The sequence below is a fragment of the Salvelinus alpinus genome, chromosome 1 (assembly GCF_045679555.1).
Source record: "Salvelinus alpinus chromosome 1, SLU_Salpinus.1, whole genome shotgun sequence".
NCBI classification, from domain to species: domain Eukaryota; kingdom Metazoa; phylum Chordata; class Actinopteri; order Salmoniformes; family Salmonidae; genus Salvelinus; species Salvelinus alpinus.
In genome coordinates, this window is record NC_092086.1 from 78,367,195 (window position 1) to 78,390,883 (window position 23,689).

A 23,689-nucleotide genomic window follows, 5' to 3' on the forward strand; every position below is an offset into this window, starting at 1 on the left:
GTGCTGTTCTGTGAGATGTGACTCCTCTCTTCCCCTCTCTCTTTTTAAGGTAGGGAAGCCCAGTAAAAGCAAGCACAACGTCCTTCCCACCGGCAGCTTACAGTTCAAGTCCCTGGGCAAGGAAGACCACGGGGAGTGGGAGTGTGTCGCCACCAACGTTGCCACGAGCATCACTGCCAGCACACACCTCAAAGTTTTTGGTACAAGCCACTCCGCCGTACACATGCACAGGAAGAGGCATAAACACTCATGCACACACACATCAAACACACACAGGAACAGGTACATACACACACGCAAAGGAAACGTAATCAAATACAAGTAATAGGAAGCTGAGTAGTACTGGGTTGTATTCATTATGTGACAAACGGAGGAAAACAGACTGAAAGAGAGAGGGACAACCTGGTCTTGTCCCAATCAGAAATGTGAATTTTCATGATCTGTTGCAAAATGTTTTAAAATGTTTTCCGTTGCATGCCTTAATGAATAGGACCCTTGTGTGATCTAAGGATAGTGAAGAGACGCAGGGCTGTGCAGAGCAGCGTCAACAGCTGACAGTTTGCCAAAGCTCGACGCGTCAGCCAAAGCACCTGGGGGACATGTGCAATGAGCATTTTGCAAGGTCAATGAAGTCGCGCCAGCTTTCGCAAATCACAGATGAGCGAACTGGGCTGGGCTCGCAGCATTGGGGAGGTAGACACAGAGACTGTTTCCACTGATGAAAGCTCTACAGTCGTGGCCAAAAGTTTTGAGAATGATACAAATATTAATTTCCACAAAGTTTGCTGCTTCAGTGTCTTTTAGATATTTTTGTCAGATGTTACTATGGAATACTGAAGTATAATTACAAGCAGTTCATAAGTGGCAAAGGCTTTTATTGACAATTACATGAAGTTGATGCAAAGAGTCAATATTTGCAGTGTTGACCCTTCTTTTTCAATCCGACCTGGCATGCTGTCAATTAACTTCTGGGCCACATCCTGACTGATGGCAGCCCATTCTTGCATAATCAATGCTTGGAGTTTGTCAGAATTTGTGTGTTTTTGTTTGTCCACCCGCCTCTTGAGGATTGACCACAAGTTCTCAATGGGATTAAGGTCTGGGGAGTTTCCTGGCCATGGATCCAAAATATCGATGTTTTGTTCCCCGAACCACTTAGTTATCACTTTTACCTTATGGCAAGGTGCTCCATCATGCTGGAAAAGGCATTGTTCGTCACCAAACTGTTCCTGGATGGTTGGGAGAAGTTGCTCTTGGAGGATGTGTTGGTACCGTTCTTTATTCATGGCTGTGTTCTTAGGCAACATTTTGAGTGAGCCCACTCCCTTGGCTGAGAAGCACATGAATGGTCTCACACATGAATGGTCTCAGGATGCTTTACTGTTGGCATGACACAGGACTGATGGTAGCGCTCACCTTGTCTTCTCTGGACAAGCTTTTTTCCAGATGCCCCAAACAATCGGAAAGGGGATTCATCAGAGAAAATGACTTTACCCCAGTTCTCAGCAGTCCAATCCCTGTACCTTTTGCAGAATATCAGTCTGTCACTGATGTTTTTCCTGGATAGAAGTGGCTTCTTTGCTGCCCTTCTTGACACCAGGCCATCCTCCAAAAGTCTTCGCCTCACTGTGCGTGCAGATGCACTCACACCTGCTGCCATTCCTGAGCAAGCTCTGTACTGGTGGTGCCCCGATCCCGCAGCTGAATCAACTTTAGAAAATGGTCCTGGCACTTGCTGGACTTTCTTGGGCGCCCAGAAGCCTTCTTCGAAACAATTGGACCGCTCTCCTTGAAGTTCTTGATGATCCGATAAATGGTTGATTTAGGTGCAATCTTACTGGCTGAAAAATCCTTGCCTGTGAAGCCCTTTTTGTGCAAAGCAATGATGACAGCACGTGTTTCCTTACAGGTAACCATGGTTGACAGAGGAAGAACAATGATTCCAAGCACCACCCTGCTTTTGAAGCTTCCAGTCTGTTATTCAAACTCAATCAGCATGACAGAGTGATCTCCAGCCTTGTCCTCGTCAACACTCATATTGTGTTAATGAGAGAATCACTGACATGATGTCAGCTGGTCCTTTTGTGGCAGGGCTGAAATGCAGTGGAAATGTTTTTGGGGATTTAGTTCATTTGCATGGCAAAGAAGGACTTTGCAATTAATTGCAATTCGTCTGATCACTCTTCATAACATTCTGGAGTATATGCAAATTGCCATCATACAAACTGAGGCAGCAGATTTTGTGAAAATTAATATTTGTGTCATTCTCAAAACTTTTGGCCACAACTGTCTAGTTTGTTTGATAAATAAGGACAACCGATAGATAAACTGTCACTTGTTGTGTATAGGCCGTCCAGTTCCGATTATGCTTTTTTGGAGTAGTGTTTAGTGTCCATAGCTACAGCTGGCTATGGAAAAAGACCACTTAGTCTTCAGTTAGCTGTCTGCTGATATTGCCTGTATGGAGGTCTTTGTGCGTGGGGGCAAGATTCACAGACGGGGGTATTCGGGACACTGTTAAGCTGTGTCTTTGGCGTTCTGTCTGGCATTCAACAGTCGAAGGACCAATTTGCAGGCGTTCCATTTGCCAATGAATTTCTCTCTCACATCCAATTGGATGATTGTGTTAATTTATACTGAACAAACATATAAATGCAACATGCAATAATTTTAATGGTTCTACTGAGTTACAGTTCATATAAGGAAATCAGTCAATTGAAATAAATGTATTAAGGCCCTAATCTATGGATTTCACATGACTGGGCGGGGACGCAGCGACCCACTGAGGAGCCAGATCCAGCCAATCAGAATTAGTTTTTCCCCACAAAAGGCCTTTATTACAGACAGAAATACTCCTCAGTTTCATCAGCTGTCCGGGTGGCTGATCTCAGACGATCCCACAGGTGAAGAAGCCAGATGTGGAGGTCCTGGGCTGGCGTGGATACACGTGGTCTGCGGTTGTGAGGCCAGTTGGACATACTACCAAATTCTCTAAAATGACGTTGGAGGCGGCTTATGGTAGAGAATTGAACATTCTGGTGGACATTCCTGCAGTCAGCATGCCAATTGCACACTCCCTCAACTTGAGACATCTGTGATATTGTGTTGTGTGACAAAACTGCACATTTTAGAGTGGCCTTTTATTGTCCCCGGCACAAGGTTCCCCTGTGTAATGATCATGCTGTTTAATCAGCTTCTTGATATGCCACACCTGTCAGGTGGATGGATTATCTTGGCAAAGGAGAAATGCTCACTAACAGATATGCAAACAAATTTGTGCACTAAATTTAAGAGAAATAAGCTTTTTGTGCATATGGAAAATTTGACACTTGACATTTTTGTTCAGTATATTTGGTGGATGATCAGAATATGTCCAACAATCAACATCTTTCCTATCCTTTACATTTCAGCACATTTTCGTGTTTAATTGGTAGGGGAGACTGTAATTGACCAGAGATCTCTCAAATCATCTACTAGAGATCTTCTACGGTTACTATGTCAACTAATGAAGATATTACATGACTGGACTGGCGGGACACCTGTCAACAATATCCGGTGAAATTGGAGGGCACGCAATTGAAATAAATAATCAGAATTTTAAACATTTATGAACATACAAGTTTCTTATATTGTTTAAAAGCTTATATTCTTGTTAATTTAACCTTTCACGAGCCTCTACCCCGGGTCCGGGATCACCCCCCACCCCCCCCACACACTGATTAGCATAGCTAGCATAGCTTCACAAGTAGATAGTAGCATCTAAATATCATTAAATCACAAGTCCAAGACACCAGATGAAAGATACAGATCTTGTGAATAAAGCCACCATTTCAGATTTTTAAAATGTTTTACAGGGAAGACAAAATATGTAAATCTATTAGCTAAACACGTTAGCAAAATACACAATTTCTTTGTCCACCATTTTTTCTCTCCACCAGTAGCTATCACCAATTCGGCTAAACTAAGATATTGATAGCCAATAACCTATAAAAAACCTCATCAGATGACAGTCTGATAACATATTTATGGTATAGGATAGGTTTTGTTAGAAAAAAGTGCATATTTCAGGTAGAAATCACAGTTTACAATTGCACCGACCATCACAACACGACTAGAATTACTATAGAGAGCAACGTGTATGACCAATTTACTCTTAATAAAACATTTCATAAGAATAGACAAAGCATAGCAATGGAAAGACCCAGATCTTGTGATTCCAGACAATATTTCAGATTTTCTAAGCGTTTTACAGCGAAAACACAATAAATCGATAAGTTAGCATACCACATGTGAAAACGTTACCAGAGCATCGATTCAAGCCAAAGAGAGCTATAACGTAATCATCGCCAAAATATATTAATTTTTTCACTAACCTTCTCAGAATTCTTCCGATGACACTCCTGTAACATCATTTTACAACATACATATACAGTTTGTTCGAAAATGTGCATATTTAGCCATACAAAACCGTGGTTACACAATGAAAATACTAGGAAATCAAGCCTCAAAATGTCGGATGTCATCTTTCAGAGTGATCTAGTTTAATCGAAAGCTAATCATATACTTGACTAAAAAATACAGGGTTGACAGGAATCGAAAGACAAATTAGTTCTTAATGCAATCGCTGATTTACATTTCTAAAATTATCCTTACTTTCTTATACAGCGTTCGCCAAGAGAAGCTATAACAAACAAAATGGCGTAATATGCGTTTAAAATATTTCGACAGAACAACGATTTATCATATTAAATATTCCTTACTATGAGGTGATTTTCCATCAGATTCTTGGGCAATGTATCCTTTCTTGGGTCTAATCTTCTTTTGGTCGATAGATGTCCTCTGTCCTTCGAAATATCCACTAACGATCGAACGGGACCCCGAAACGTGCCCAAAGTTTCAGAGTGCACGACAAAGAAATTCCTCAAAATCGCACTAAACGGATATAAATTGCTATAAAACGGTTCAAATTAACTACATTATGATGTTTTTAACAACTATAACGACTAAAAACATGACCGGATAAATATCACTGGCTAAACAACCATTTGGAAGGAGGCAGGTCTGATGTCCATCTTGCGCAAGACGCATGCAGGAAGAGAGCGGTACTTCCACGTTTTCGTGTTTTATAGTGGCTCTGATTGCGCAATCGAATCCATTCAAAGCGTGATGACGTACTGACACCCAGAGGAAGACGTAGGCAGTGTCGGTTTCTCCATAGCATCTACTGGCACCTTAAAACCGATCCCAGATCAGGGGTAAAAATTTCTGAAATCTGACTCCCTGTCAGGAAAAGTGCTGTAGAAGTAGTTCTGTACCACTCAGAGACAAAATTCCAACGGCTATAGAAACTAGAAAGTGTTTTCTATCCAATAATAACAATAATATGCATATTGTACGATCAAGAATTGAGCACGAGGCAGTTTAATTTGGAGACCAAAAAATGCTAATGCGGAACAGCACCCCCTATAGTTGCAAGAAGCTAACTGCATTGTCCGATTTACAATAGGCTTTATAGCGAAAGCATACCATGCGATTGTTTGAGGACTGCGCCCCACATCAACATATTTTTCAACCAGCACAGGCTTCATAAAATCACAAATAGCGATTAAATAAATCACTTACTTTTGAAAATCTTCCTCTGTTTGCAATCCCAAGGGTCCCAGCTACAATATGAATGGTCGTTTTGTTAGATAAAATCCTTTTTTATATTCGAAAAGTCTGTTTAGTTGGCGCCATCGATATCAGTAATCCACTCGTTCAACATGCAGACAAAGGAGTCCAAAAGCTACTACTAAACTTTGTTCAAACAAGTCAAACTATGTTTCTATTAAATCCTCAGGTATCCTAAAATGTAAATAAACTTTAATATTTCATACGGAAAGAAGTATGTTTAATAGAAAAGTAAAATTATCAGGTGCGCCTTCGTCGCGCGCCGATAGACTGATTTTCCACTGGGACTCTTTGTACCAAAACTCCAACTTATTACTCGTTTTGGAAGAAACAAGCCTGAAGCCTTAGAATTGCATAGGACCCATAGCTTTCCATTATAAGAGCCTGGGACCTCAAAAAAAAGATTCAGGTTGGTTTTTCTTTGGATTTTCTCCTACCATATCAATTGTGTTATAGTCTCATACATTATTTTAACATGTCTACAAACTTGTAGTGTTTTCTATCCAATGCTACCAATTAAATGCATATCCTGGCTTCTGGGCCTGAGTAACAGGCAGTCTACTTTGGAAACGTCAGTCAGGCAGAAATTCAGGAAAATAGACCCTAACTCTAAGAAGATGTTGTCTCACTATCAAATGCTATAATCTTTATCAGAGAAAAGTTCTCACCCAGAGTCACCTATATGGAGTTGTAAAGAAGTTGGCCACACTCTCACACACACACACAGTGTAGCTCTGATCAGGTCTAGTCCAGCTGGCTCAGAGGCCTAAGCTTGTTCTTTAGACACCATGCCAAGAGTTGCTGTGACCCATAATTTCAATGCACATAGATACACAGATTGAAGACCACTCTAATGAAACTCAGGCCAACCGCCTTAGTATAGTCCTAACACAACCACACAAAGCCTACACATATGAGCAAGAGCTGACTTCCTTTCAGGCCGATGTGTGTGTGTGTGATTTAAGTATGTGTGTGGTTTATGCTTCATGCTTTACTCTCTCTTTCACTCCCACCCTCCTCACTATCCCCACTCCCCACATGACTCCCCCTCCCCAGGCACAAGCCCCCACGCCCCGGCCAACGTCCACGCAGCGGTCTCCACCACCTGGGTCAACATGTCGTGGGAGGCAGGCTACGACGGTGGCTTCGAGCAGACATTCTCAGTCTGGTATGGCCATGTGTGAGTCATCCCAGCATGCTTTGCTTCCTGCTTCTTCCTTCTTCAAGCGTTTTTCCCTCTGAGGCTACGTCCCGATTCTTCAGCATTCTCCCTCCAGTCAATGCTTCCACACCAATCCAGTGTTTTGAAATAAATGACGAGGAGTGTACACGTGCATACTTCTTGAATAGGGTGGAGAATGGGGATGCAGCCCAACTGTTATTTTGGAAACCTTAGCCCCTCTCTGCCCCCTTCTGTGCTTTTATTCCTAGGGGAGGCTGCTGCACTTTGGCTGGGGAGGAGGGCGCTTGGATGGGGTAGTGGAGTAGAAGTTACCACTTGACACTGGTCTGAGTTCAGTCTCAAGTTTTAAGGTTAGGGTTTGGGGAGGGGTGGGCTGTTCCTCATTTCAAATCAAAGTTTATTGGTCACGTTCACGTTCAGATGTCGCAAGTGCTGCGAAATGCTTAAGTTTCTAGCTCCAACAATGCAGCAAATTCTAGCATTACAATAGTAATACACACATAATCCAGAAGTTAAAAAAATAACAAGAAATTAAGACATTTCAGAACGAGCAAAGTCTGAAATATAAAAATATATGTATATACAGTTGAAGTCGGAAGTTTACATACACTTAGGTTGGAGTCATTAAAACTAGTTTTTCAACCACTCCGCAAATGTCTTGTTAACAAACTACAGTTTTGGCAAGTTGGTTAGAACATCTACTTTGTGCAAGACACAAGTCATTTTTCCAACAATTGTTTACAGACAGATGATTTCACTTATAATTCACTGTATCACAATTCCAGTGGGTCAGAAGTTTACATACACTAAGTTGACTGTGCCTTTAAACAGATTGGAAAATTCCAGAAATCGATGTCATGGCTTTAGAAGCTTCTGATAGGCTAATTGACATAATTTGAGTCAATTGGAGGTGTACCTGTGGATGTATTTCAAGGCCTACCTTCAAACTCAGTGCCTCTTTGCTTGACATCATGGGAAAATCAAAAGAAATCACCCAAGACCTCGGAAAAAAAATTGTAGACCTCCACAAGTCTGGTTCATCCTTGGGAGCAATTTCCAAATGCCTGAGGGTACCACGTTCATCTGTACAAACAATAGTACCCAAGTATAAACACCATGGGACCACGCAGCCGTCATACCGCTCAGGAAGGAGACGCATCTCCTAGAGATGAAAGTACTTTGATGTGAAAAGTGCAAATCAATCCCAGAACAACAGCAAAGAAACCTTGTGAAGTTGCTGGAGGAAACAGGTACACAAGTATCTATATCCACAGTAAAACAAGTCCTATATGGACATAACCTGAAAGGCCGCTCAGCAAGGAAGAAGCCACTGCTCCAAACCGCCATAAAAAAGCCAGACTACGGTTTGCAACTGCACATGGGGACAAAGATCGTACTTTTTGGAGAAATGTCCTCTGATGAAACAAAAATAGAACTGTTTGGCCATAATGACCATCGTTATGTTTGGAGGAAAAGGGGTGACGCTTGCAAGCCGAAGAACACCATCCGAACCGTGAAGCATGGGGGTGGCAGCTTCATGTTGTGGGGGTGCTTTGCTGCAGGAGGGACTGGTGCACTTCACAACGTAGATGGCATCATGAGGATGGAAAATTATCTGGATATATTGAAGCAACATCTTAAGACATCAGTCAGGAAGTTAAAGCTTGGTCACAAATGGGTCTTCCAAATGGACAATGACCCCAAGCAGACTTCCAAAGTTGTGGCAAAATGTCAAAAGGACAACAGAGTCAAGTTATTGGAGTGGCCATCACAAAGCCCTGACCTCAATCCCATAGCAAATTTGTGGGCAGAACTGAAAAAGCGTGTGCGAGCAAGGAGGCCTACAAACCTGACTCAGTTACACCAGCTCTGTCAGGAGGAATGGGCCAAAATTCACTCAACTTATTGTGGGAAGCTTGTGGAAGGCTACCTGAAACATTTGACCCAAGTTAAACAATTTAAATGCAATGGTACCACATACTAATTGAGTGTATGTAATTTTCTGACCCACTGGGAATGTGATGAAAGAAATAAAAGCTGAAATAAATCATTCTCTCAACTATTATTCTGACATTTCACATTCTTAAAATAAAGTGGTGATCCTAACTGACCTAAGACAGGGCATTTTTACTCGGATTAAATGTCAGAAATTGTGAAAACTGAGTTTAAATGTATTTGGCTAAGGTGTATGTAAACTTCCGACCTCAACTGTATATGGTGAATAGACAGTGTGGAAAGTAAATTAATCTAAAAGGTGTGTACAGCAGTAGTTATATAGAATGAGCTGTGATTAGAATACAGTTTATACATATAAAGTGGGTGAAAACAGTATGGAAACATTATTAGACCTGTTCCTTTAAAAAGGGCAACTGTTACCCAGAGGGATGGGGAGGAGGGGGGGGGGGTAAAACGATGATAGCAGCGAGGGGGACAGTCATCCCAAATTCTTGGACAATTCAGTCAGCTGCATAAAATACATTGAATGCTATGCCTATATAACTCTAATATGGTTGGATTGAGAAGCACAATAAGGCCTCATTCAAAATCTTTAAGACACCAAATTACCAATATTTTCTGTTGGCTATCAGGAAAATGCCCTGTAGCAACACACCTTTGTTCAGAACAAGGCAAAAAGGCCTGGGAAACCATTTTAACAATAGTTTTGCCTGATTACCAACCCTTTTTGCCCATTGACTCCTCACTCATGCTTATAACATCTACCAAGACATGCTCAATTCCTAGCATCAATACAAAAGTATACATGATCCCAAAGGATCTCACTTGTATTCATAAAGTGCAAAGTAAGAGACCCAGATGCAGACAGTGTCGAAGTAACAAAAGTATATTACTAGAACAGGGGGCAGGCAAATCAACAGGTCAAGGGCAGGCAGAGGTCAATAATCCAGATCAGAATCCAAAAGGTACAGAACGGAAGGCAGCCTCAGGGTCAGGGCAGGCAGAGGTCAAATAATCCAGTGTGGTGGGACAAGGTTCAGGACGGCAGGCAGGGTCAGGGCAGGCAGAATGGTCAAAACCGGGAAAACTAGAAACAGACAGGAGCAAGGGGGAAAATGCTAGTAGGCTTGACGAACAAAACTAACTGGCAACAGACAAATAGAGAACACAGGTATAAGTACACAGGGGATAATGAGGGGAGATGGGAGACACCTGGTGGGGGGTGGAGACAAGCACAAAGACAGGTGAAACAGATCAGGGTGTGACACTCTGAGATGCTTTGTGAATACAGACCCTAAAGCGTCACTCACTGAGCTCCTTATAGACCACCACCACATCACTCACAATCCAGACCAGACCTGTCGCGGCTTGTCATCCCACTCCCAAACAGACACACAGCCAATGGGCTCGCCCCTTAACGACCCCAGATAAAAACCAGCGAGAAGAACTGTATCAGACTGTAACAATCCCTAAACGGGGTAGTTGTTATTACGAAGTGAATATAAATCACCTTATTAAGAACGAGGAGAACAATTAGCGAGAAGAGCATGGCACAATTAGTCCACTCTTTAAGCACTCCGGGCTTCTAAAAAAAGTAATGATATATTAATGTTCTTTAAAAGCTGTGTCGTGCCCACCCCCTATGCCCCCTTATGCCACGCCAACAGGCGCGTCATTAGACAACTCGTGTTGGCTTCGGAGACTCCACAGCACCGTTCCTCGCCCACTTCCAAAGGCACTTACCATATCAAGTAGATTTTATTAATAGAATGCTGTACTACTTAAGTGGTTAGTTACTAAGTTCATTCATATGCCTGTGCTTCACACAATGTTGCGGTATTATCAATCAAATCATCATAATCTTTGAACATTTCCTTTTCAGTTTGAGATGACAGATTCCTTTAGAGGTGCTGTCTTTTAGTTCCTTTATTAGCACCAGGCAAGGTGTGCGATCAGATCTATTTATAACACACTGGAATTCCTGCCACTGATCTCTGTGGCATCGTCTGGCCCCCATTGTCATCCACAACACAACTAAATCAGTCCGATACGCTGCTGTACGTGTCATTCACGAGTTTGCTGATCACGCACAAGACAATCCTGATCACTCACAGAAGTCAACACATACTTCTGCTCTTTCAATGGATGTGTTCCAAATGATACCCTATTGGCTATATAATGCACTACATAGGGAAAAGGGCGCTATTTTGGGGAGACACACAATGAGTAGGCTACAACCTGTCCTGTAAGAGGATAGGCGTCATACTGTACTTAAGAAAACCTGTTACAGGAAAGTAATGTTGGGTTAGAGATAATCGTTCTCTAAAAGCAGCTCTGGGGGTTTCCAGGGTTTCTATTTTGCCAAGCAAGAGTGAACAGAGCTTCTCCTCCACACTGTCCAGCCAACTGTCCCCCTTTACACTCTCTCTCTCTCTCTCTCTCTCTCTCTCTCTCTCTCTCTCTCTCTCTCTCTCTCTCTCTCGCTCTCTCTCGCTCTCTCTCGCTCTCTCTCGCTCTCTCTCGCTCTCTCTCGCTCTCTCTCGCTCTCTCTCGCTCTCTCTCGCTCTCTCTCGCTCTCTCTCGCTCTCTCTCGCTCTCTCTCGCTCTCTCTCGCTCGCTCTCGCTCGCTCTCGCTCTCTCTCGCTCTCTCTCGCTCTCTCTCGCTCTCTCTCGCTCTCTCTCGCTCTCTCTCGCTCTCTCTCTCTCTCTCTCTCTCTCTTAGTGCGTATACCTCCACCTAGTTGCTATCCCTAACACTGATGCAAGGCTAGCAAGTAGCAACCTTCCACTTCTAGTATTCCTGCCAAATATCACTATTTTATGGCCCCTGCTGCTCTTAGCTCTATAGAAAGCCTGCTGGGTCACTGTTGTTTGTTTATTTGTTCTTATTTGTTTGATTATGTTTCAGGTGTGAAGGACTGATATTCTACTGAAACTTGGATTATGAAAATTTTGGCGACAAATGTGCCACAAACTCAGTGAACACCAGCCTCATATAACATTGCTTATTCTAACTATGTTAGGTGATGATGCTGTTATAACAGGTCATAAGCTCCATTCATAACCCTATGTATTCTGCATGTAGGCCCATAGGCCCAGACCACTAATTCTAACCCCATGTCAGGACATTAGGTGGTTATAGCAGGTTGTAAGCCCCATTGATAGCCCTATGTTTTGGATGCAGTCATTGACTCTAACCATCATTCAGATCTCTTTAGTTGGACTGCTTTAACACCTTAAGTCAGGTCACTATGGTGTTATAACAGGTTGTAAGCTACTCTCCAGAGTATAAAAGCATGGCGTGTGAGACTGACAGGTCACTGTGTGATGCAGAGCGCGCAGGCGTTGTCACGGTTACCGCGGTGACTGACATGCAGCTGATGTTGGACCGCATCCCAAATTACGGCACCCTATTCCCTATATAGTGAACTACTTTTGACCAGGGCCTGCACCCTATTCCCTAAGTGCACTACTTTTGACCAGAGCCATATGTCTTTGAGCATTAGGCAGGGAGAGGCTGGTTTTGGAGGACAGTGTCAGTATGCAGGGAGCATGGCCAAAAAGCTCCCTGATGCCTGCCGGGAGATCAACAATTCTCATTACAAGGTCCTCTAGCAAACATGATGGTCACGCCTCCACCGTGATGCGTTTACACATGTGTGCACACACACATAGTCGCAGACAGACAGCCATAGCACACACACACTCTCAAAAGCTTTAATAAGCATTGACATACTCATCAACGCGTAAAACACGTTAATGTGCTCACACAAGACACCCGTACACACATTTCCACACACTTGCGTGGACTGACACGTACACACGGTCTGGCACACGTGTGATTGACCTGTTATCGAACTAGTGTTTAGTTCCGCTCACCCACCTAAGATGACAGCGTTTACTCGCTGCGCTAAAGGTTAGCCTCAGTCAACAAATAATATCACACACAATATCACACAGGTTCCATCTCTTTAGTTTTTTTTAGTATGTCATTATCAGCACTCAAGTCATTGTTCTTGGAAGACTGCTTTATATCAAATAAAAACAACTATTTCCCCAGAGACCACTCAAGTGCTTTTCAATTAATAGCCCCTTAAGTTGACTTATGGATATTGTTACGGGATGTATCAGAATTGGTTAAAACTCAAATGTATGAAATATTCATAGTACCCTAAGTAGAGGTTGAAATCTTGAAATCCCAAATAAAAATCCCAAATCCAGACTAAAATACTCTGCATGGTCAATCCGCTGTCTGCAGTGGCCGTACAATCATGTCAATATGGCTATATGGAGCGCTCCGCATTGTTACAACATTTGGGAAGTGCCCAGCGATGCGGTGCAGAGCTCAATTTTGCCTCCACAAGCCTCTGGAGGCTCCGCAATTGTGTCAAACCCTCCGTACGGAGCCTCCCGATCACATTCCCTGGAGCAAGCATAAATTGGCTTTTAGCCTCAGAAGGTAGGATGTACCGTCTTTATTTGTTTCATGTGTCAATCAAAGATGGTATCATGAAACAAGGCGCGACCCAGATGCAGACACAGGAGGCAGATGGTTGGAGATTAAGATGTTTAATAATCCAAAAAAGGGTAGGCAAGAGAATGGTTGTGGACAGGCATAAGGTCAAAACCAGTTCAGAGTCCAGGAGGCACAGAGTGGCAGACAGGCTCAAGGTCAAGGCAGGCAGAATGGTCAGGCAGGCGGGTACAGAGTCCAGAAACAGGCAAGGGTCAAAACCGGGAGGACTAGAAAAAAGAGAATAGCAAAGGCAGGAGTACGGAGAAAAACGCTGGTTGACTTGGAACATACAAGACGAACTGGCACAGAGAGATAAATACACTGGGGAAAACAAGCGACACCTGGAGGGGGTGGAGACAATAACAAGGACAGGTGAAACAGATCAGGGTGTGACAGATGGAACCTCGACCAAACAGCACCCCGTGACCACAATACGAACGCACCGATAGGCTAGCCACCATATCCTATTACAATGACACCCACCATATGATTTACTCACTGACAGCCAGTACATTATGGACACACTGACAGCCAATGCACCGTGATATACACACTGACAATTAAAATATTGTGCTATATAGCTACATTTCAACTGAGAAGATCATATGCACCAAAAGTGAATATACGGTAATATATTCACTGACAAGCATAACAGCCAACCTAGCACAATAAACCCATTGACGGTGAAGTAATATACACACCCTTGTAGTGAACGCATCATAATACACACACCCTCATAGTGAATGCATCAAAATATACACACCCTCATAGTGAACGCATCATAAAACACACACCCTCATAGTGAACGCATCATAAAACACACACCCTCATAGTGTGCATCATAATACACACACCCTCATAGTGAATGCATCATAATATACACACCCTCATAGTGTGCATCATAATACACACACCCTCATAGTGAACGCATCATAATATACACACCCTCATAGTGTGCATCATAATACACACACCCTCATAGTGAATGCATCATAATACACACACCCTCATAGTGAACGCATCATAAAACACACACCCTCATAGTGTGCATCATAATACACACACCCTCATAGTGAATGCATCATAATATACACACCCTCATAGTGTGCATCATAATATACACACCCTCATAGTGTGCATCATAATACACACACCCTCATAGTGTGCATCATAATATACACACCCTCATAGTGAACGCATCATAAAACACACACCCTCATAGTGTGCATCATAATACACACACCCTCATAGTGAATGCATCATAATACACACACCCTCATAGTGAACGCATCATAATATACACACCCTCATAGTGAACGCATCATAAAACACACACCCTCATAGTGTGCATCATAATACACACACCCTCATAGTGAATGCATCATAATATACACACCCTCATAGTGAACGCATCATAAAACACACACCCTCATAGTGTGCATCATAATATACACACCCTCATAGTGAACGCATCATAATATACACACCCTCATAGTGAACGCATCATAAAACACACACCCTCATAGTGTGCATCATAATACACACACCCTCATAGTGAATGCATCATAATACACACACCCTCATAGTGAACGCATCATAATACACACACCCTCATAGTGAATGCATCATAATATACACACCCTCATAGTGAATGCATCATAGTACACACACCCTCATAGTGAATGCATCATAGTACACACACCCTCATAGTGAATGCATCATAATACACACACCCTCATAGTGAATGCATTATAATATACACACCCTGACAGCTGCCATGTCACTTAACATACATACGCACAATGGCGAAGACGAGAGAGTCACTAGATGTCGCCTCTGACGCCGCTGCACAATGATTTGCCGGGATTGGGAACAGCGGAAAAACCGTCTGCGCTTGGCGTGTGCTGTAAATCACTGGGAGGCTTGTTGACAGACAGTCAGCACACAGTAATCATGTTGTGATTTTTCCCAGTCCCTATCATGTACACCATCACACAGCTATTCATGCATGTCTGTCAGGGGAAGTTATGCCTACGTATCACATGGCACGGGGACATGCTATACGAGGATTATGACGCCCCCCTTAGGTTGATATACATAGTGTATAGTGTTATCATTCTGACCCATTTACATTGAGATAAACCCATGGTCCCACAGTGGACTCGTCCATTGTTATCTATTAAGGCCTACACTATGCTACAATACGAATGGAGATTGATGCCATGCATACTGACTGGAAAGTATAACATGGATGCAGACACGAGTATAGAACTCGTTCCCCAAAAATATTTTTTAGGGGAGATTTGTTGCATTCAACTTCAGAAAAGTTGTGTTGTACCTAAAGCATGGCCCATCTTTGGCTTCCATGGGAATTTGCACGGCTGAGCACAGCATGGGCTTGCCACCATCAACTGTATGACTGTGTAAAATGATTTGACTGAAATACTGTGAAATTACATTCTGTAAATGAAACGCTGTAACAGAAATGATCTTACTGAAATGACACAGTCATAATGACGTCACTGAATTGACTGGACTGCAATGGCGTTACTGAAATGTCATACTATAAAGCCTGTTAATGAGATAATGAGGCAGAAATCTTGTTACAGAACTGACCAGACATTTATCATGTTACAGAACTGACCAGACATAAATCTTGTTACAAAACTGACCAGACAAAAATCTTGTTACAAAACTGACCAGACAGAAATCTTGTTACAGAACTGACCAGACAGAAATCTAGTTACAGAATTGACCAGACAGAAATCTTGTTACAGAATTGACCAGACAGAAATCTTGTTACAGTACTGACCAGACAGAAATCTCGTTACAGAACTGACCAGACAGAAATCTTGTTACAGAACTGACCAGATAGAAATCTTGTTACAGAACTGACCAGACAGAAATCTTGTTACAGAACTGACAGGACTGAAATGTCCATTACTAAAAAGACTGGGTGCATTGACTAAAAGTCTAGGTCCTCCACTTCCATTCCTATGTGTATTTTTCTCATTCCCCTCTCCCATGCCCATTCTCCTCTCTCCTTCCTTGCGTGCTCCTCTTACTCGCAGGGTGAAGAGGGAACAGCTGGGCCCACACGACTGGTTGTCTATGCCCGTGCCCGCTGGCCAGACGCGGCTGGTAGTGCCCGGCCTGGAGCCCCAGACAGCCTACCAGTTGAGTGTCCTTGCGCAGAACAAGTTGGGCACGGGCCCCTTCAGCGAGGTCGTCACTGTGAACACACTGGGTGGGTATTACGGTATTCACCTCTGACTTATGACCTATTGGACTGGGGAAGAGAGCCAAGCGTAAGTGACATTACCTGGCGGGCACATGACACAACTGTGTGGTGTGATTGCAAGATGCATTGAGAATGAATGACGTAAGTACTGGTGTTGGTTGCAGCAGCTGTAGTAGTAATGTTTTGTGGTTTTAAAAGTTGCCTTGACTTTCGAAATAACTAATCCCAACAATTGCAGTTACATTGTGGGCCACTACTACTGCATTTAAATACAGCTCTCTAACCCCTCATCTCTTTCCATCGCTCCCTCTCTCTCTCTCTCTCTCTCTCTCTCTCTCTCTCTCTCTCTCTCTCTCTCTTGCCCTTTTTCTCTCTCTGTCCAGTATTTCCTATAAGTACCCCTGAACCATTGGTGCTGCTTACCCCACCGCGGTGCCTCACAGCCAATCGGACGCAGCAGGGTGTCCTGCTCATGTGGATTCCGCCGGCCAACCACACTGCTCCGATCGAGCGCTACGTCATGGAGTTCCGCCTGGGGGAGAGGTGGGACATCCTTGATGACGCCATCCCCGCTGGAGAGACCGAGCTGCTAGCCAGAGACCTCATTCAGGTAACTAGCCTAATGTATATACACTGCTTCATACGGAGACAGAGCTGCTAGCCAGAGACCTCATTCAGGTAACTAGCCTAATGTATATACACTGCTTCATACGGAGACAGAGCTGCTAGCCAGAGACCTCATTCATCTAGCTTACTGTATATACACTGTTTTATGCAGAATAGCAGATGGCCAGTTATCCGCAGGGCTGGTGTGGGCGCACGCTTTGGTTCCAGCCAAGCTCATTAACACACCTTGATCCAAGACTATGGTTATGACTATGATGATTGGGGATGGGAGTCAGTTGTAGAAAGAAGTAAGTTCTTCAAAGAAAACAACTATTTAACATTATATTTCAACAATAATTGTATCTTCCTTGTCAGACCCGAGTCTGTCTGATATCTCAATGAAGTCATAAAAAGTTTTAGGATGCATCTCCAATGGTACCCTATTCCCTATTTGTAGTCCACTACTTTTGACCAGTGGCCCATAGGGCTCTGATCAAAAGTTATGCACTATATAGGGAATAGGGTGCCATTTGGGACATATCCTGAGTCTTATGTAAGCACACCATCTGGGTAGAGTTATATGTTAAAGTATAGACATTTATTTTCCCACCAACATTGAAAGAAATCCATATTATTTTGTTGTATGTCGGATTGCGCTCCTGGCGTGAAGTGTTTACTCTCATTCTAACCATCAGTAACAGGATGCATCCCAAATTGCACCCTATTTCCTTTATAGTGCACTACTTTTGTCCAGGGCCCAAGTAGTATACTTTATACCATATCAGCACTATAAATATAATAGGGTGCCATTTGGGATGTAGACACATTCTATGCAGGTACATTATTCTAGCTTGACTCCCAACACCCACACACACTTCTCTATCACGTGTTTCACATTTAGCAGTACAATTCACATTTAGCAGTACAATTCACATTTAGCAGTACAATTCACATTTAGCAGCACAATGTAGCACAATTCTGAAGCTCGCTTTTTACTCCAGCTATAGAGGTAATTGGACCACAAGGGACCGTCTATTTGGGGCTCTGTCTTCCTCTTCTTCAGTAACATACTGTTAGAGATGTGACACGTTTTCATGTCCACATTGACAGGTCGATTTCCTTGTGGTTTTCCTCCTAAAACTAACAAACTTTGGTTTCTTTTTTGTGAACAAAAGTTTTTATTGACTGTAAGAAGTGTTACATGAATGACAGTGTACAACTTTAAACAGATGTTGTACACACACACACACTTCTTTAAAAGCATGTATCTATATTTTATTGCATGAAATGTATCCGCTATCATTTCCTATGATCAACAATAACGTTTGAACATCAGATCGTCAGTTACTAACTATCAACGGGACTATCGTTACTGCAATATTCTGTTTTCTGAAATGTTGCCTTTCGGACGAGATACCCTCATGGCTATCCAACTCGATGGATTCTCTATTTACCGAGCGGACAGGACATCGGATTCAGGGAAGTTTGGGTAAACAATTAGGTAGAGACTCCCGAGTCTGCACACCGTTTGCTGTTGATGAGTTTGTCTCTTCATCAACAGCAAACGGTGTGCAGACTCGGGAGTCTCTACCTAATTGTTTACCCATCTTGGATTTACCTGATGGTCAGATGCAGACCCTTCTACTGCCAGAGAGAGTTTTCAGCTGTTATTGTGAGTGCTGTATATATTCCACCTCAGGACAACAACAACAACAACAAGCTGGCACTTGACAATCTGTACGAGGCTATAAATAAGCAGGAAACCATGCAGCAGGAGGCTACTTTTCTTGTTGCCAGTGATTTTAATTTCTGCATCACCAAGACACACAGTGGTGTAGTGCAGTTTCTTTAATGTAATGGAGCCTACTGACAGATCTAGCGTATTGAATATCATTGTACAATATGATATTCAATGCATAAATACAATATGATATACACTATGCAATACACTATGCACTATACACTATGAAATACACTATGCATAAAATGCATCATCCAATTGCAACGTCTGCCTAATGCCCACACATATTGTCTCAAGAATATGCTATATTTTGAATATCCTCAAACACCAAGTTAGGCATACTTAATCTCAAAGTAGGCCGTCATCACTGTCAATCGTGAATAATAATTCTTCACCTTTTACCTGTGAAAGGTCAATCTGTATCTGCAAGCCAATCATTTGATCTCAATCAGTTTCATGAGGATATGCATTTAGATCTTCTTGAATGAGAATTAAAGCAGAGGGTGTTAAAAAACTAATAGCCTTGTAGGCTTATTTTGTTTCAATCAAAACATGTATCCTGCCTGGTGGCGCACGCTGAGTTAGCTGCATGAGGTAATTTTTTACTATTCAGCTTCAGATAAGAAATGACTGAGGAGGTGTTTTTGGTGTAACAGCATTGTCCTACTATGCTATAGTATATGCTATTATTTTCAGTTCTAATTAATCATTATGTGATCTTGCAAGACAGACATTGATTCCGCTCTGATCTAACTTTACTAAACATGCCGTCACAAATGTAAGAAGTGATACAGTTTTGAACAAATACATTTCTTCCGAAATGAAGGAAAAGCAAGAGAGAGAGAGCGAGAGAGCGCGGGAGAGAGAAAGGTTGTCATTTTTTTCAGTTTCACTGACTTAGCTAGAAAATGCAGCTAGTTTAGCCTACTCAAAACACCCTGCTCAAACAGAGGGATGCTATGCTATGACTATCCAACACAACACTGGAACTCTTCCAATACAACGTATGCTTTTGGTTTTACTAATTTATTGCCACCGGGCCCTGCCTGTGTAAGTGCTAAACTGCTTACTGACTGTACACTGTAACATTACTGCATGATTGAAGTGAGTTTACTAACGCGAAGACAGGGAAGAAACCACATTTTATCTACCTATAGGCTGCTATAGCGTACATGTTTATTTGGTTTGTCATTCTATCGTTTTCATGGAATTTTTTTCGTAATTAAATAGAATGTATTTAGAATTTATCAGAATACATTTAGATGCATCACTGACGTTGTCCCCACAATGAAGGTTTGCTGCTTCCCCAATCAAAAGACCCGAATTAACATGACGTGTACACTAAGCTTAAGAAGGACAGAGCTACTGCTCGCATGGCTATCACAGCCAACCCCGAGGCTACGGCTGAGGACACGAACGCATAAAATAAGTCCCGCTACGACCACTGCAGAGCCATCAAACAGGTAAAAGTACAATATCAGAACAAGGTGTAATCCTATTATAATGGCTCTGGCACTCAACTCACATGGCAGAGGCTACAGTACAATAAGGACTACAAGGAATCCCTAGCCGTGATCTGCCCAATGATACCTCTACCAGTCGAACGCCATGCAAAAAAAAAATGTTATGCACACTTCGATGAAAGCAACACAGAGCCCTGCTTGAGGGTCCCCGCTGATTCGGATGATCTCTCTGGGTGATCTCTTTTTCCGAGGCTGGTGTGAGTAAGGTTTAAACGGGTAATACTTGTAAGGCCGCAGGGCCAGACATTATTCCAGGGCGTGTCCTCAGGGCTTGTGCAGACCAGCTGGCAGGGGTCTTCACAGACATTTTGAGCCTCTCCTTGTCCCAGTCTGTAATCCCCACATTTCAAAGTGACTACCAACATCCCTATTCCCAAAAACTCTAAGGCATTCTGCCATCCTAGCACTTGCATCTGTAATAATGAAGTGCTTTGAAAGGCTGGTCATGGCTAGGGTTGCAGAATTATGTGAACTTTCAATAAATTCCCTGGTTTTCCTGAAATCCTGTTTGGAGGATTCTGGATTTTATGCTTATTCCCTACTGATTCCGGGAATCTTCCAACTGGGATTTAGGGAAAACCAGGGATTTTTTGGGAAAGTTCCCTGATTTTGCAACCCTAGTCATGGCACACGTCAACTCCATCCTCCCAGACAAACCACTCCAATTTGATCCACAGATGATGCACTCAATACTGCCCTCTCCCACCTAGAAAATAGTCATATATATGTGAGTATGCTGTTTATCGACTATAGCTCAGCGCTCAACACCGTAGTGTCCTTCAAGCTCGTCACCAATCTCAGGACCATTGGACTGAACACCCCGCTCTGCAACTGGATCCTGGACTTCCTGATAGGCCAACCCCAGGTGGTAAGAGTAGTCAACAACACCTCCACCATGCTAACCCTCAACTAGGGGGCTCCCAGGGGTGTGTGCTTAGCCCCCACCTTTACTCTCTGTTCACTCACAACTGTGAGGCCGAGCACGACTCCAACTCCATCATCAAGTTTGCTGACGACACGACGGTGGTTTTCCTGATTATTAATTATATTTATTTCCACCACCATGCTGCTGTTAATAGATTATTGATTTCCATTGACATTAGTATCTATCTATTTTTCAGATACTGGTCACAAAAACTCCTGTTTACATGCATATATTACCATTAGTATATTACCATAGGCATTTATATATCACCGCTACCAGTCACTTTTCAGCCCTACTCACACCCCTTGAATTTTCACACATTTTGTTGTGTTGAGGAGTCTGCATGATTCCCCTCCGGAACTGTTCGTGCATACAGTACCAGTCAAAAGTTTGGACACACCTACTCATTCCAGGGTTTTTCTTTATTTGTACTATTTTCTACAATCATGTAGTATCCAAAAAAGTGTTAAATCAAAATATATTTTATATTTGAGAATCTTCAAATAGCCACCCTTTGCCTTGATGACAGCTTTGCACACTCTTGGCATTATCTCAACCAGCCTCATGAGGTAGTCACCTGGAATGAATTTAAATTAACAGGTGTGCCTTGTTAAAAGTTAACTTGTGGAATTTCTTTCCTTCTTAAATGCGTTTGAGCCAATCAGTTGTGTTGTGACAAGGTAGGGCTGGTATACAGAAGATAGCCCTATTTGGTAAAAGACCAAGTTCATATTATGGCAAGAAAAGCTCAAATAAGCAAAGAGAAACAACAGTCCATCATTACAAGAACTTTGAAAGTTTCTTCAAGCGCAGTCGCAAAAACCATCAACCATCAATGATGAAACTGACTCTCATGAGAACTGCCACAGGAAAGGAAGACCCAGAGTTACCTCTGCTGCAGAGGATACGTTCATTAGAGTTACCATCCTCAGATTGCAGCCCAAATAAATGCTTCACAGAGCTCAAGTAACAGACACATCTCAACATCAAATGTTCAGAGGAGACTGCGTGAATCAGGCCTTCAATTGCTGCAAAGAAACCACTTCGAAAGGACACCAATAATAAGAAGAGACTTGCTTGGGCCAAGAAACACGAGCAATGGACATTAGACCATTGGAAATCTGTCCTTTGGTCTGATGAGTCCAAATTTGAGAGTTTTGGCTCAAACCACCATGTCTTTGTGAGACGCAGAGTAGGTGAAGGAATGATCTCCGCATGTGTGGTTCCCACCGTGAAGCATGGAGGAGGAGGTGTGATGGTGTGGGGGTGCTTTGCTGGTGACACTGTCAGTGATTTATTTAGAATTCATGGCACACTTAACCAGCATGGCTACCACAGCATCTGCAGCAATACGCCATCCCATCTGGTTTGTGCTTAGTGGGACTATCATTTGTTTTTCAACAGGACAATAACCCAATACACCTCCAGGTTGTGTAAGGGCTATTTGACCAAGAAGGAGAGTGATGGAGTGCCGCATCAGATGACCTGGCCTCCACAATCACCCAACCTTAACCCAATTGAGATGGTTTGGGATGAGTTGGACCGCAGAGTGAAGGAAAAGCAGCCAACAAGTGCTCCACATATGTCGGAACTCCTTCAAGACTGTTGGAAAAGCCTTCTGAGTAGAGCTGGTTGAAAGAATGCCTAGAGTGTGCAAAACTGTCATCAAGGTGGCTACTTTGAAGAATCTAAAATCTAAAATGTATTTTGATTTTTTTAACACTTTTTTGGTTGCTACATGATTCCATGTGTTATTTAATAGTTTTGATGTCTTCACTATTGTTCTACAATGTAGAAAATAGTAAAAATTATGAAAAACCCTTGAATGAGTAGATGTGTCCAAACTTTTGACTGGTACTGTATATTATGACAAAATTTTGTGATGTTTTACTTCGTTTTGGTCTTTGGCAAGGGTTTTTTCGGCTGTTCGTGCACACAACATTTTTTCTCGAGGCAAGCCGAAGTTCGGAGCCGAAGTCTACGCCCCTTCGTCGAAGAGATTCTTCAATTAAGTGTTTGTTGTCATTCAACGATAGACAACTTGTTTTCATGCAAATAAAATATTTGAGAAATACTGCACCAAACATCTTTGTTAGATATAAAATTGTGTGACTTAGATCTCCTCTTCAAAAACATAAATTAATGACACTTCTTGAGTTAGCTTAGATTCATTCTGACTATTTTGAGGAAGTGTATACTGGCTACAGCGTCTAAAGATGGACAAACAGTACTATTGCCGCTTTTTCAAAATTTTCAAGCAAAGGTCTTTCAAGGGAGTATGTGAGTACACTCGTTCAGTTCGCCTCGCCAAACCACATTTTTTGTCAA

The 23,689-nt window shown here is 42.5% G+C and overlaps 1 protein-coding gene across 2 annotated transcripts in view; it reads left to right on the plus strand.

The window, feature by feature from the left end:
* The window catches only part of igsf9bb (immunoglobulin superfamily, member 9Bb), a 167,807-nt gene that overhangs the window by 121,648 nt on the left and 22,470 nt on the right, over positions 1-23,689 (plus strand). Inside the window, exons 11-14 of one of the 2 annotated variants that reach the window (XM_071327189.1) lie at positions 50-200; positions 6,727-6,850; positions 16,397-16,572; positions 16,950-17,176. In XM_071327189.1, coding sequence (XP_071183290.1) covers positions 50-200; positions 6,727-6,850; positions 16,397-16,572; positions 16,950-17,176 — 678 coding nt within the window. The remainder of the gene's footprint in view (positions 1-49; positions 201-6,726; positions 6,851-16,396; positions 16,573-16,949; positions 17,177-23,689) is intronic. The other variant, XM_071327199.1, reaches the window with a different exon arrangement.